The 15,697-nt window shown below is 46.6% G+C and overlaps 1 protein-coding gene across 3 annotated transcripts in view; it reads right to left on the reverse strand.

Moving 5' to 3' along the window:
* Positions 1-15,697, reverse strand: part of PTPN3 (protein tyrosine phosphatase non-receptor type 3) — a 106,159-nt gene that overhangs the window by 35,213 nt on the left and 55,249 nt on the right. For all 3 annotated transcript variants that reach the window (XM_081803355.1, XM_081803356.1, XM_081803357.1), the window contains 5 exons: positions 13,088-13,176; positions 11,951-12,014; positions 10,275-10,447; positions 6,936-7,070; positions 4,504-4,680 (listed from right to left, as the gene is read on the reverse strand). In XM_081803355.1, coding sequence (XP_081659481.1) covers positions 4,504-4,680; positions 6,936-7,070; positions 10,275-10,447; positions 11,951-12,014; positions 13,088-13,176 — 638 coding nt within the window. The remainder of the gene's footprint in view (positions 1-4,503; positions 4,681-6,935; positions 7,071-10,274; positions 10,448-11,950; positions 12,015-13,087; positions 13,177-15,697) is intronic.

Raw genomic sequence — 15,697 nt, forward strand, 5'->3', positions numbered from 1 at the left:
ACGGGCACGACTGCGACCGTCCCCATGACCAAGGAGGTGGCCGACCACGGGCTGCACAGTGGCATGGCGCAGGGGTCCAATTTGAGAGCAGTCTGGGAGGAAGATTATCGAGGTGAGGACCTTGCAGAGAAAGGCGGAAGAAAAGGAGTCCAGGATGACTCAAGTTTCCAATGGGTGCAAACAGGGTGGTAGTGAAATGCAGCCCCCACTCGCCAAGACCCAGGAGGAGCCACAGGTGGGACTGGAAGACAATGAGTGGAGACTGAGGTCCCTGGGGTTTAAAGCGTCGGTCACACGTCCACATGCAAGTGGACGGATGCCTGGTGGAGGACAGGCAAGGTGCAGGGAAAACGAACATGGAACCGCTAATGCAGCCCTGTGGTGGGCGGGCCTCCTCCAACGGAGACCCTTAGACGTACACGGACTCACGCTCTAGTCCAGGACTGACGTGCAGAGAACGGTGACTAGCAGGCTGAAGGGTGGCCTGTGGCCGACGGGATGGGAAGTAACTTAAAGGAGAGTCGACAGGGGTGTCAGGGAGAATGAGAAGCAGATGCTACCTGTGCTGTCCAGGAGCTCCAGGCAGGGATCTGTGGACGGCAGGGCTCGTGCTGGGCCAGCGTCCAGGACAAGGCTTCCTGCACAGGCCGGACAACGGGGCCGCCCAGCACCAGGTGGGGCCGCCCAGCACCAGGTCAGGCCGCCACACTGCATGACAGCTCCCGGCCGCAGGCGGGGCGACAGGGTGGCAGGGCCGGGGGCGTTCGCGCACGGCCAGCGTGGCTCCACAGGGCATTCCCAGAGTCCCTCTCAATGCGCAGAAGTTCTTAAAAGCGTTCAGTAGTGGTGGGTAAACATACACACTATAAAATTTACCATTCCACCCTTTTTTGAAGTGTACAGTTCTGCAGCATTAAGTGCATTCACATCGTCGCTTGCAGAGTTTTGAGATAAAAAATGACAGCCGCCCATGTCCCCTGGAACAAGGCAGGCTCTAAAGAGAGAGGCATGCAAATATCGAGGCATCACAACACAGAGCCCCACACCCTCGGAGGACCCGTCAGGACAACTGTGGGAAAGCAGCAACAAAGAAGTTCTTCAAATACGACCCTCCACTGCGCCAAAGTGGCTTTTCCACCAGCCTCTGTTCTGCAAAGTCACTTTTCCTTTAGGGAACCTCCCCTCCCATGTTTTCTTGGTGGTAGAGAGTGGTAGGTTTTTAAAAAAAAACAACACATTTTTTTTTTTTTTTTTTTGCCATGAAGAAAACTTCCTTTCCTGCAGAGTTCCGCCTCGGCTCTGAAGCAAGCAAAGGAACACGGAAGGGCTGAGAGAACCCCGGGAGTAACGAAAGAGCACAGCAGACTCGGGCACAAAGCAAACTGCCAAGGATTCATAACTATAATCATAAACTTGGCTGTGCTGCTGTAAATGTGGAACAACCCGGACGGTGACTCACCCGCTAAGATAATGTTCAGAGAGCCTGAGCCGTGCCACTCTGGGTGGAGAGCCAAAGTCTATCTGCTCTTTTTCTTCCTTTTTCTTTCTTCTTGTTTACATGGGTATGAATGTTACACTGAATTCTCCTTTCTACAAGGAACCCTCCAGACTGTGATATTATTCTTCCGATTTCTCTGACAGAATACTTCTTTTTGCCTCTTAGCACAAACAGGCTGTATAAAACATGTCAGACATTTCTTGAACACCTTGCAAATAAATACTCAAGTAACCACCCTGGGTTTTTGTCACCAAGCACAGACCAACCTTTCCTGCTTGCCTTGGGCAGTGGAGGGCCCCCAGACTCTTGGGGGGCAGCTGCCTCTGAAGACCCAGCGGGAGGCAGCATCCCGCCAGCAGGAAGAGGTCCCCCACCTGAGGCGGTAGGGCCTGCCATTTTTCACCTGCTCACCCCACTTGCTGCGCACGGCCGTTAACGTGACTCCATGAGACACATCTTATGGGCAGAGCCGCGACAAGAAAGGCTGCCTTCGCATCACCATTATTTGCCACTTTGAACATTTAGGTGCAAAATAAAAAGTGCCCCAGGATGACACATCTTACAAGGTCTCATGGAAGAGTTTCAAAGAATTGATGTGCCATGTGTAGGGATGCACGGGGCCTGAAATTACTTGAATCAAACAGGACTTAAGGAAGTGAATTTTGAATCTAATTTTAATGAATGTAAATTTTGTTTTTTAAAAGTAGATACCCCGCCTAGTGTGGAGCCCAATGCGGGACTTGAACTCACGACCCTGAGATCAACACCTGAGCTGAGAGCAAGAGTGAGCTGCTTAACCGACTGAGCCATCCAGGCGCCCGTGAATGTAAATTTAAATAGCCCTGGGTGGCTAGTGGCTTCCGGGTTGGACAGTGCTGCACGACGCCATGATGTGGGTGGCAGGCCACAGTAGGAAAATCTGACGTGGGACCTGTAATTGTGCTTCTCAGGACCCTCAGACCGTTCCCCAAACTCTTTCCTTTTACCAAAGCGGTAGAAGATGCAGTGATGAAGGCTGACGATGTGCTATTTGCCCGGCTGCCCTGGCAGCCCCTTAAGGCAAAGACTTGTCTAATTTGCCTTGATGTTCCCTCCGTGAGCAGCAAAGGGTGTATATGGTGTGCTACTGTGCTCAGCAGCGCACGCAGCCTTGGAAAGCATCCACACCCCGCCGGACAGACTCCATCTCTCTACCTGGCACCGATCAATACTGCCATAGCACTTTCTGTGATGATGGAAAGGTATCTATCTGTTCTGTCCAGCACGGTAGTCGCCACCTACGTGTGGTTCTTGAGGCTCAGATGACTGAGAAATGGGATTTAAATGTTAAGTAACCTAAATCTGAATAGCCACACGTGCTTAATGGCTATGGCACTGGACCACGGGAGTCTGGATGGTCCACAATTCCATGATGGGACTGCAAACCACAAGAGGAAGGGCTGACATGGAGGGTGTGAGACTGAGCTCCCCAGAGCCCTCAGTCCATTTCCCAAACCCTCTTTCTCCTTTCCCCAAAGCTACAGAACCCCAACCCCATCTCCAACTCAAACTGGCTCAAGTCATGCATGCCTGCATTCCTGCCTTGTCTATCTAGATTTGCAAAACCATGGTGTCACACAAAGGAACTCTCACCCTTCCACACTGTCACTTCAACAGGGCTGCAAGTTGGAGCAAGAGATAGTGATCATTTCAACAAAAGCATCATCCGAGCTCAAGTCACAAGGGAACAGTGACCAGAGGATTATTTAACCAGACGTGTTAAGAACACAGATAAGCTGGAAACCATGTTTGCTGCGGTCAGAGACAACAGAGAGGTAACAACCTCACACGTAAGGAGGAAGCCAGATTTGCAATTCACCTGCGATGTCCAGAATACAATCACGGTGCGCTGAATGCCACAAACCTAGCAGCTAGAGTGGTAAAAATTTACAGATTAACTAAAGTGCCTTCTCGCTAATCCTGTGCCATTAAGGGAGGCATTGTGTTTCCGTATTATTTTGGGTATAGTATGGCACTTAAACAGCATCAATACCAAACGCCTATGGTTGACTTCCTAATGGTTGATCCGGTCCTCTCATACTTCAGCCTAAAATGTCATTTTATTTATGATTAGGTCTGTCCACCTTAAAAACTTGATTTGAGATCGCTTACTCTAAAATGTATAGATAGAGTAGAGCTGTGAATTCATTCAGAGAAAAAAATAAGAGCCATGAATAAGGCAGGGAAGAGTAGGCACTATCTCAGGAACTGGAGTAAGGGAAGCCAGTGCACTGAGCCTAACGTGGAGCTCTGAGTTCCCTGCTAATCAAGACCAAAGGGAACCAGTGATTTCGATACAGCTTATTGAATAATCAAAGAGCTCAAGCCAGTACTTTTGGAAAGATGTTTTTTCCCCCGGCCTTGCGATGGGAAGGGAGTTTGTCACAATTAAAATAGGGCAAAGTGGGGACATAAAAGAATTTAACGCAAACTGTCAACAAAAATTTAACAAAAATGCAGGATTCATTTTTGAATGAACACTAAAGATTCATTAAAAACAAACCCCTCTCCCCAAAAAACCCAGAGGGCACACTGTAGATCTGAGAAGGCTTTCTGTGGACAGGTACAAGTAAGCTTATCTCCAGCGATCTAGAATCTTGCAGTGGTTAAAACTTTGGCAATCTAGAGAAAAACTACTATTAAGGTTAACATATCTATAGCTCTGGAATGGGAACTGATTTAAATGGGGCTTTGCTCATGAACTGGAGACGATTCAAGAGAGCTAACATGTCTGTGGAGAGCAGGTCTCTGTCATACACAAAAAGAAGTGCAAGCTCGAGACCCCAGGCATACAGCTTGTCCCCCCGTGGCGGCAGGGACAGTCTGATGTATGCTGTCATCCTGGCAGAGAGCAGCCTAGGGAGCTGGCTGCAGGCTCCAGCCCTTGACTTAAATGGCCATCTCTGGGCCTGAGCAAATTCAACAGCCAAAACAAGCAGATACAAAGAAGAGAACATGTTTCTTACTCTCGGTGCGGGCTTCGGTTCTGAGAAACCTCGGATTCGCTGTCTTTTGGGGACAGGGAGCCCTTGTACGTGTAAAACACATCTTCAGTTTCAGTAATGTAGGTCATCTCGTTCGCAAGGTTATCGGCAGAAGAGTGCCGAGGCTTTCGGATTTCGTGCCGGAGCCGAGGACTTCGCCTGCGTGGGGGAAAGGTGTTGAAAGCAAATTCCGCTTAAAAACTTTACCAGGCATCAGGGATCTAACTTTGTGCCCTGACCTAAGGATGCCTTGGCTGATGCTGTTGGAAATTAAGAACCAGTTAACCCATTACTACACTGGAATCCACCCAGGGCCACACGAGTCCTCGATACTCTCAGCCCCCGTGCCGTAGCCCCCAGAACGGCAGCCTCGGCTGTAAAAACAGGCAGATGAGATTAATTTACGCCCTTTGGGAGGTTGTGAGTGTTGATTTAGGGTGAGTTATTCTTCTAGGAAGACTCAAGCTCTCAATGCCCAAATAATACACTGTACTGACTACTGATCAATTCTTCGGATTCATTCGAACACGAGTATTAAGTAATGGGTTTAGAAGCCAAAGTACAATTTTTGGCAATACCAAAACCTTACTTCAACTACATCCCTTCATGTGAATTTCACTTAATCCAAGAAGAAATATTTGTTTGTTTGTTTTTTAGATTTTTATTTATTTGACAGAGAGAGAGCAAGAGAGCACAAGGAGGGGGAGCAGCAGAGAGAGAGGGAGCCCAACACGGGGCTCAATCCCAGGACCCTGAGATCATGATCTGAGCCGAAGGCAGACGCTTCACCAACTGAGCCACCCACGTGCCCCGAAATGTTTGCTTTTAAAAATATACCCTGTATGCCCTATTAGATGGGTATGACAGTACCACCCTGTCTTTAGGCAAGTCACACCACCTCTCCGGGCCTCAGCTGTACGTACCTGCTCCTGAAAACGAACCAAATGAAGCAATGTTCTCCGGACGCCTAGCGTGGCCCCTGGGCATCGGCTCCTGCAGTGGGTGACCCCAGGCTGCTGAGCCTTCTTACTTCTATTTTCTCTCCATTTTTCTAGCTGCTTCTTCCTTAGCCATTTCTCCTGGACACTGTCAGGGCCTTCACTATTCCCATTCCCTCGGGGCCCAGGTAATCAATAATACCGTGTCCAGAGTAGGGGAGAAAGGCATGTGACTCCTCAGGAGGGGACCTATAAATAGCAGTAAGAGCTCCAGGCCACGGGTGTGGTGACATCAAACCCTGCTGTTCTCCTGGATGCTGTCCTGGGCCTCCGTTCTGGGGCCCTGGCATCGCTGCCCCAGCAGCTTTCAGACAAATTGAGCTGCTACTTTACAGCATAGATTTACCACTCTAGGATGAAGTGCCTAAATCTTGGGAAACCAAGAAACAAATCTACTCAGTCATGCTATGACTTCTAACACTAACTACCATCAGCATCTCTGCCTAGAGCATTTGGCCCCGGGCGGGGAGGGGGGGTCCTCACCCAGCAGCCCTGCACAGCAGCCCCGTTTTGTGCCTATTAGAATCTCCCTTAGTCCTAGTAGACCCCTCCTTGGTAATTCACAGGTCCACCCGAGTCTTTTGTGACATGAATACAAAGCCATACTCTCTAGTCCAGCGTGGAGCTGGGGCAATGTTTCTGGCTTGGTTTCCCTTCCTGCAAGACGATGCCTGGCCATTTCGGACCCATTCACAAAACTGGCCTGATGTCTCTGAGGAACAACATTCTAATATAACAACAACAAGAATACCACCGGGTTTTTTTTTTTTTTTTTTTTCCCCACTTACAAAGCACTTGTACACTGTTAAATCACTTGTGGTGATTTTTTGAACCCTTTGACAGATGGGAAGACTGAGACCAGAGAGGTAAAGAAACTTGTGAGTTAACAAAAGAGCCCAAATCTGAGTCCGGCTGATGGAGCTACACACTGCCCTTCCCACTTTGCCAACTGCTACTTTCTTCCTTTAAAGACAGGCTACTTCCCCAAGTGCATCTGCTACTGCAGCTGAGGACCACACACCCTACACTGCAACCCTTCACTAGGTTTCCCTGAAGTTTATTTTGTGTGATGTTAACGGAATACAGATAAAGTAAAGCTCAGTGTGCTTCCCAAAACATTAATATGCCAGTGTGTACTCTAATTCCACGAGGGGCGTTTCAGTAGGCTGTAGTTCTCAAATTCAGACCAAATAACTTTTTAATAAAAAGGACATCCCAGCATCACACACTAAGGAAAATGTTTAGCTAGGCTTGTGCATGTCATGAAAACACTAAGCTGTTCATTCCGCAAGAGCCAAGCATGCAAACATAAACTCTGATTGCAGGCCACCTATATTGGGAAAACTTAGGAAGTTGAGTTTTTAAGAGAGATCAAGTGTTTACTGGTGGGTAGAACAAAAAAAAAGGAGGACGTACCAGTTGGGAGTGATGGGAGGGGACCGAGAAGGCAGGCTCTTGGTTTCTAAGTGTTCCGCTGATAATGATCTCCGCATGGCTGGGTTCCACACCATCCCTCCAATCACCTTTTTGCAATACTGGTTATTTACAGACCTGAAAAACCAGAAGCAAGGTTCACTTTCCACATGGACAGACGTGTCCAACAAGAAATTACACCATAATAGAAACAGTCTGTCCATGCTCCCTCCCTGGTGGAGGGCTGGTTAGCACCTGGATGACACCAGCCAAGGTTACAAAGTAGAGGTACGAGGTCCAAAGTAGTTCCCTTCTGTCCTGGCTGCCCTTGTTGTTTCTTCTCTTCTGGTGAAAATATTTTCTTGGGCCCTACTACTGCAAGCGATGAAGTTGCTCTCAGAATATCACCGAACCTTACCACGAGATGAGAAGGCATTTTCAGGATAACACAGAAATACAGCTCAAATAACTTCAAGGAATTTTCACGTCACTCACAATGGCACGAATACAAACATTAACCATCCTTCCAGGAAGGTGCTCTTCAACATCCTAGCTGGTAGAAGCCATTAGCTATAAATCACAGATAACTCTTTGAAAGAAGTCCCGAGAATATGCTTCGGGGATGGAGTTCCAGGCCACGTGCTATATGAACGGGCCTCCCTGAAGCTAACTTTTGTGTTTTATTTATACCTAGAGAATTTAAATTGTAGCTATCTAGACCCCTCAAGGAATGAGTTCTTTGAAAGGATGGGGTTTGAAGTCAGTTTAAAGGAAACTCAGTTCTGCCATTCCTACATTTTAAACAATGTTTTAACGTCTTATTAAAACATTCCACGCATTTCCTTGCAGCCAAACAAACAAACAAAAAGAGGACAAAAAACCCAGAAGAACATGAAACTCTCCCTAGAATATCAATGTACTAATTTACAGTAAGAAATAGCATTGTCACCCTGATCAAAACATTCACAGCAGCATCACTAAGAGAATCTACATCAGAAAGCAAATTAGCATTGATTGAGAACACTGCCTCAGAACAAGGGGAGCAAGCGAGAGGATTTAAAAGTTTAATGTCGTAGTTCCCTAAAGTATGTGTCACAGGTTATTATTAGATACTTTTATGGGAGGAAAAAAAAGTGTTCCATTGTCCCTTAAGCTTGCAAAATACTGAACAAGTTCCTTTTATGTGGAACCTCTATCAGGAGGCCCCACATGCAAAGATGTAGGTGTAGCTCTAGGGTTGGGCAAATCATGTGAACTAAGCCTCAGTTTTCTCATCTATAAAATGGACACAGTGAGGGCTGAAATTTGCAATACGATGAAGGTGGTCTTAGTAGTAAAGAACTGCTGGCCCATGTCCCTGAATCACCAATATCCCCAATCGACACCCCCAGTGGCAGATTAAAAATGGCTCCAGTTCTTGGACTCTTGAATGTGGGCTGGCCTGTGACTGCTCTGACCAAGAGTAGCTGTGCCAGTTCTGGGCCTGCCTCGAAGATGACTGGCTGCTTCTGCCCTCGGAGCCCTGAACTTCCATGTAAGACATCCAACGACCATGCTGGAGAGCCACATGAAGAGGCCCTGAGAACAGAGAGAAGTAAGGGGTCCAGGTGAGTCCAGCCTTCCAATCATTCCATCAGGCATGGGAGCCAAGTCATCTTGGATCTGCAGCCCAGCCCAGCCACCAGCTGCCTATCGCTGAGAAACCCCAGTCTATACCGCATGGAGCAGAAGAGGTTGCTGGCCAAGCCCTTCCCAAATTCTCGATCCACAAAATCTCGAGATAGAACAGAAAGATGACTGTTTTGTTTTTTAAAGATTTTATTTATTTGAGAGAGAGAGAGAGAGCGCCCACGCATGGGGAGGAGCAGAGGGAGAAGGACAAGCAGACGCCGTGCTGAGTGTGGAGCCCCATGCGGGACACGATCCCATGACCCTGAGATCATGACATGAGCTGAAATCAAGAGTTGGATGCCAAACCAACTAAGCCACCCAGGTGCCCCAAGATGCTTGTTTTACGGTACCAAAATAGGGGTAGTTTTTTCTCTCACAATGGGTAACCAGAACCTGCCCACCTCACCCCCAATTCTGTGTTGGCTATATTTTACAGAAATGAGGAAATTCAAACAGTAAATTCAAATCAAAAGTGACACAGGCAGGATCTGAACTCAGTCTTCTCAGCAAAGTCCATGCTTTCAACTGCTCACTATCCAATCCTGTCAGCTGGCCCGAAGGCTTAGGTCCAACTAAAGTGAACAGTCAATTCCCGTAAGTTGTGTCTGTGACACGTTCAGTAAGAGCCACTGAATGTATAAAGTACTAGATAATATTATGGGAGCTGGAAACTTTGAAAATAGATTTGTTCTTGGTTCATCAGAAGCTGAGAGAGAACACTTAGCACCATAAATACTATCACTGATACTAACAGAAATTCACTGCCTATTGAATCTATAAAAAGCTACCTAATGATTATCAACATAATAGGAGTGTCACTGGGATAGTCTGATACAGTCCCACATATCAGATAATGGCTGAGACAGGGGCCCTGTTTCATTAGTAACAGCCATATCAACAACAATGCAAAATTATGAAAACAATTTTTCAAACCAACCAACAGTTTACAGTAACTTGATAATTTCTGCTAGATCTTGTACTTAGAGGGCAGTCTTAGAATAAATACACAAAAATATAAACTGCAGGATTAGTTTAGGAAATACACTTTAGAGTTAAAATTTTAGGAGAGTAATTTCTTTCACTGCACTACTCATTAAATATTCTGATTATCATTCCCGTAGATATTAGTACACATGGGATTTAAATATAATTTAAATATAATTAAGTATGTGCGTGGTACAAAGTAAACACTCAATTGCCAGTTTTCACGATTACTGTTATTTTGTGACTGTGATACGTAGTATATCCCAAAGTCACTTGACTCTGAGAAGCTTTATTCCTACTCATTCATTATTCAGGAGCACTGCATGGAATTAACATTCTGTGGGAGAGGATGTCTTAGGAGCACGACGACGCTCAGAGTTACGGCCACGTGCTTCCCTTATTGTGACATGGTGTGGGACTAGTTGTAATTTGGGCTGCTTGGGTGTTCCCAGGGTAGCGGAGTTGTGGAGGTAGAAAGGAAGGATAGGAATACGAGCAGTAGCTGAGTATGCACGGAAGGAAATGCTGTTGCCCCTGGAGACACCTTCAGCCCGGGAGCTCCGGCCCCGGTGACCGGGGCCCCTGGATGATGGCATTCCCCCCTCTGAGGATGTCCCCTACCTGGCGGTGACCAGGACACAGTCACATCTCAGTCTACTGTGGATACCCTCCCTAAAGAATACTCACTTTTTGGGGTTCCTAGAGCCCATAGTCCAGTACTGAGACAGAACATTCTTTTCCTGAGGTAGTAGCTTCTTTGCCTGAAAGAATGTATGATGCTCGACACAGGATTTCCACAAGTTTTTGCAAGATCGGTAATTTAACATGTTGAAGGCCACGATATGTTCCCTGGATTCAGTCTGGGAGGAAAAACACAGTAGAGGTTTCATCTGCACAGATGAAGGAGCGAGCAAAGGCTCACAGGGATTCTATGCCCACATCAGTGGTCGTCAGCTAAGATGTGACAGACAGCAGAAAACCAGCTTCGAAATGCCTGAGGCCACAAACCAATGTTACAGGAATAGTCAGGAGCAGGATCTGTTAACCATCTTATTAACAAGGTAAACATGACCTGACTCTACTCTTTATCATCACTTGTGATCCTTTATGAAGACTCCGATTTCAAATATGCTTACATTGCTGGGTTGGATATATTTGGAGCAACCAGAAAAAGGCTGTGTGATACATTTCTTTTAAAATTTAGCTCTGGGAAAATCTCTCCTGAAGAAATAATTCTTCCATTTATCTGAAACTTGAAATTTTATAAGCCTTTGGATTTCTCTGTTTGTCCCCCAAGCATGGAGTTAAATCAAGCGCTCAGATATCATCACTTTAATTATTTCCTTGACCTTCACCCTACCTAAGTTTTCTGTTTTCATGTTAAATTGCCACCTCGTGCATTTTGGGGCCACCTTCGATCTTGCAATGGGGGGGTCAGGAGACCCAGATTCTAGTCCTAGTTTGCTCTGAGCCTGTGTCCTCATTTCCATGTGTTCTTTAGTGTCCTCATTCCATGCTAGGTGAAGCCATTTTAAGAACATATTATCTCTGAAACCCTGGGAAATGAACATAGTGACAGTAAGTGAAAAACGCAGAGCATAGCAGGACAGAGCGCGGTGTCATTGAAAGAGCAGGAGTCTCGGATTCAAATTCTAGTTCCTCCCTTGGTAGCTGTGGGAGCCTCAGCTTGCATACCTTCAAGTCCTCTTCTTCACCCAGAGTCATGCAGAGAGTGGGGGTCTCCTCTTAGGAGACACATGCAAAGGTTATTGTGCACTCTCTTATTTTTAATTTTTTTTAAAGACTTTATTTGAGAGACAGAGAGAGAGAGAGAAAGAGCACAGAGCCTGCCTGGGGCTCGATCCTAGGACCCCGAGATCGTGGCCCGAGCTGAAGTCAGACACTCAACCGACTGAGCTACCCAGGCGCCCTTACTGTGCATTTTAAACACATCAAGGGCTTGCTCTTGCTGACATTTACTGCTACTCTTCGTGGGCTCATGCCAAGTGCTCTGACCAATGCTCTTTTACTTAATCTTCTGGATCCCCCGACAGGCAGGTGCTACTGCATTGCTAGAACAAGGTAGCTCGGGTTAAGGGAGGTGAAGGAACCTGCCCAGCTGGTCAGTGGAAGTGGGGCAGCAAGGATCCAAACCCATCGTCACTGCCTTCTTGCTTGGAAGCCTGGTAAGCACAGTGAATTCTACAGGGCACTCTGGACCCCGGCATCCATTTTCTGTCCAGCACACGCCAGGCTCTCTCTCCCCGGTCACACATACGGCCCAGCTGCTTTCACCTGCTGCAGAACGAATGGCTGAAGTGGCTACAAACACAAGAAACAAAGCAAGCGTGGACGTATCTCACCTGTTTTTGTCGCTGATGTATAAAGAACTTTTTCCTCTTGAAAGAAATTTTTAGAATGTTCACCCTGCAAGAAAGCAAGCACACAAAATGCACTTAGGGATCAGCCGGGTGGCAGCTGATGCGTCTCAACATGTGTCCTCTGCTCTGTGACCATGAGGACCGCGGGCTCGAGGCTTCCCGGGATTGACCTCAGGGTAGGAACGATGGCGGGCCCGTCGCCTCAGCCAGATACCAAGGAGCTGACTGAAGCCGAGTATCACACAAGGGCCGCTGGACTGTGACCTAACTTTTAAATGACAAGAACCACAGGCAAAGTGCTCTCTTTGCGGTCAGCTGCTTTGGTGATGCCCAGGCAGGACAGCTGAGGGCAGCGTGGAGAAGGAGGACAGAGAGCAGCCAGACAGACGTGGGTCCACATCCCAGCTCTGGCGCTTACTGGCCGTGTGTCAAGTAGCTCCTCGACAGTTTGCACAAGAACACGACCATAGCCCCCACAGACAGTATTTTTATATACCAGATCCCCTATTAAAAGCTTTACTAGCAGTCCCTCAACTAAGCCTTGCAACAGTCCTGAACTGTATGATTAGACCCAGTTTTCAGATGGCAAAACTGAGGCTCAGTGACCTCACCAAAGTGCTCAAGATCGTTCAACTAGGAATGCGTGGATCTGAGCCTGTGCTCTCAAGTCCTGCACCACGAAGTCCTTGGAAAGCACTGCCTTTTTCAGAGTGGTCTCATGAGGATTCAAGTCTGAACACTTGGTAAAAGTCCAACTAATAACCAAGGAACCACACTGACAATACAGTTCCTGCCCAGAGGAAGTTCTCTGACTTCTGGCCAATGCACTGCCCGGGCCTCCTTAACTCCGAAACCTGCCTTGCACCATTTTATCCCTGTTTCCACAGAGTATCCCAAACCATACAGTGACCGGGGGAAGGGGATGCCGGTGAAAACTCAACTACTTTTCCCAAGTACTGAATCTGGGTCAACCAGAGAGGTCAGAGGGAAAAACCTAGGGGTAAAGTCTCCACTCCTCCTTCAGAAATAAAAGTGTAAAATTAGAGACAACGTTTCTTTTTGTTCAGTATATTTTTAAAGCATGATTCAAAAAAATAATTAGAACTGGTCTGCACTTACCAAGGATAGAAACTTGTGCAAATATATTTTCGGTACACGGCGATGCCCGCAGAAGCAATCCCAATCATTAGCTCTAAATTGTGCAGATCCTGTAAAAGGGAAGAGCTCAGATTCACAGCGTGTCACGGTCACGCTGATGCCCTCCTGTAACTCAAGCACCCACGCTTTTATAAATAGCAGTATGTATATGCTCCAAAGGGAAAATGTTATGGAAAACAGGCACAGAATACTTCAGATCCCAGTACTTAGCAGCAGACTCTTCTAAAGTGAACATACACAGTCTGAGAGCAGCCGCTGGGTCCCACCAGGGCTGTTACCCACCAGAGAGTTACCAGGCAGGCCCACTCGTCCTGCCACAGAATCCTGACATGAACATCCAATTGTACTTTTTCAACAATTACATACCATGCTAGCATCAGCAAGGCCTCACCCTCTGCACAGCTTTCCACCAATCTCAACTCCCATCATGGGAAAGGTGTTAGCTACCTGTCGTCATGAAGCGTAGGACTGCTGACTTTAAATCCAATGAATAAATAAATATTGCCTATAAATCCAATAGACTCAACATTCATTAAGAGCCTGCTATGTTGGGGTGCCTGGGTGGCTCAGATGGTTAAGCGTCTGCCTTCAGCTCAGGTCGTGATCCCAGGGTCCTGGGACTGAGCCCGGCGTCTGGCTCCTGGCTCAGTGGGGAGCCTGCTTCTCCCTCTCCCTCAGCCTCTCCCCCTGCTCATGCTCTCTCTCTCTCTGTATCTCTGTGTCTCGAATGAATAAATAAAATCTTTAAAAAAAAAAAAGAGCCTGCTATGCTATGCATTGCTATAGACATGAAAATATGGAAGATACAGCGACTATAAGGTATTTAAATTCATTTGAGAACAAGGTGAGTAAAATTTAAAACTAAAACGGTTCCTTCCCAGAGTCATCTATATCCCAATATACCCACTCAGATACTTGTAATTATATTAAAAAAGGGGGGGGGCACAGTCTGACTTAGTTACCACTGAGTGTGAACGTTGGGTTTGCCACTTACTAGCTGTGTTATTTTGGGCTACGGAGCCTCATTTTTTTCCTTTTGTACAATAAGGATTATTAAAGCCACCTCTCCAAGGGTTTTAATCAGGCTGAAATTACAGAATATGTGGCAGGATAATAAACTTTCATTCCCTTTTGCCTTCCAAGATGTGGTGGGACAAATTACTGTGAACAGCGATGCGAACACGGGGAATCAGAGAAACTGGCCAAAGAAAACAGCACTGATACAGGCGAAAGTCCAGAGAACATTCACTACTGGGCACCCAGCTGAAATCACATGCAATTCATCCCCTGATGGTCACTGTTCACTAAACTCCCAGGCTGTCCCCACATTCCCCAGCTGTACATGTAGAAGACAGGGCCATATGACTAGTCGTGGTCAATGTTCTAGGAGAAGTGATGGGTCTCTTCTGGGCTGAATCATTTAAGAGCTGCCGTGCGACCCTCCAGCTTCCTCTTCACTCGCTACAAGCATGAGGCCACGTGTGGAGCTGGTGATGCCACAAAATGGAAACAGCCTGGCTGCCGAGTTGCTGCAAGTAGGAAGGCTTCCCTGGAGGGTCGCTGGGACCCACCGCAGCTTTTGAACTACTGCGGAAGGTACTTTGTGGTATCAAGTTATTGATAGGGGTTTTCGGATGACCCAGCATAGTCAAAGGTAACCCAACTCCCTCTGATACCTTGGGAGGTGTCAGCCAGGCAGGTAATCATCTGGCTTGAGGTCTCTCATGGGACACAGGTGGTGGGGAGAGCACAGATCAACTCAGAGACATAGAAAGCCCACTTCACCACCGCAGAACGCTCTCCACAACATTCTACGACAAATTATTATTTGCAAATGTAATAAAAAGTAACCGTCAAGTCCCACAGTTGGTATTTTTCTAAGATCCCATATCTTTTTCCTACTTTATTACTTAGGTCATAACTTGCCTATCACACAGTTATAAGATTGAAGGGACACAAAAGAGACAGAAGTGTGTCTATGAATTGCAAAAATATTCTATTTACTCAACTTCCCCAAGCCTCCATTTTCTCAGTGTAAAATGGGATGATTAGCATACTGGCTTCACAAGGTTGCTATAATCTTTAAATGGACCTTGGGGTCTCGTGAAAAGCATCTCAAACAATGGCTAGTACCTACTAGGTGTTCAACCAATATTTACTTCCTTTTAGATATGATGTGGGCCAATTACTGGTAGAAAATTAAAAGCCAGATGCCAATTAGACGGTGCTGGGGTCATGTACTGAAGCTGCTACTTCTGTGCTATGTGACCTCTGAGAAGTCCCTGAGTGTCAGTTTCTCCATCTGTAAAATGGGGGTAGTGATAATACTCACCTCATGGCATTACTGTGGGACATAAGCAAACCACTGTGTCCAGCAGATAGAAATTGCTCAGTAGATGATGGATATTAATCAATTTCATTGAAAAGGTCACAGTCAATTTAAAATATTTATTGGTTTTCATGATCATACCATTATAATTTTTAAAAGCTGTCATATTTGAGCAATTAACTGTATTTTGAGCAGCACTGAGATGAAACAGTAAAAACCTTGGCTCACCAAAGTATCGCTTG

Source organism: Leptonychotes weddellii, chromosome 14 (genome assembly GCF_054177405.1).
Source record: "Leptonychotes weddellii isolate Sample4059 chromosome 14, ASM5417740v2, whole genome shotgun sequence".
NCBI classification, from domain to species: Eukaryota; Metazoa; Chordata; class Mammalia; order Carnivora; family Phocidae; genus Leptonychotes; species Leptonychotes weddellii.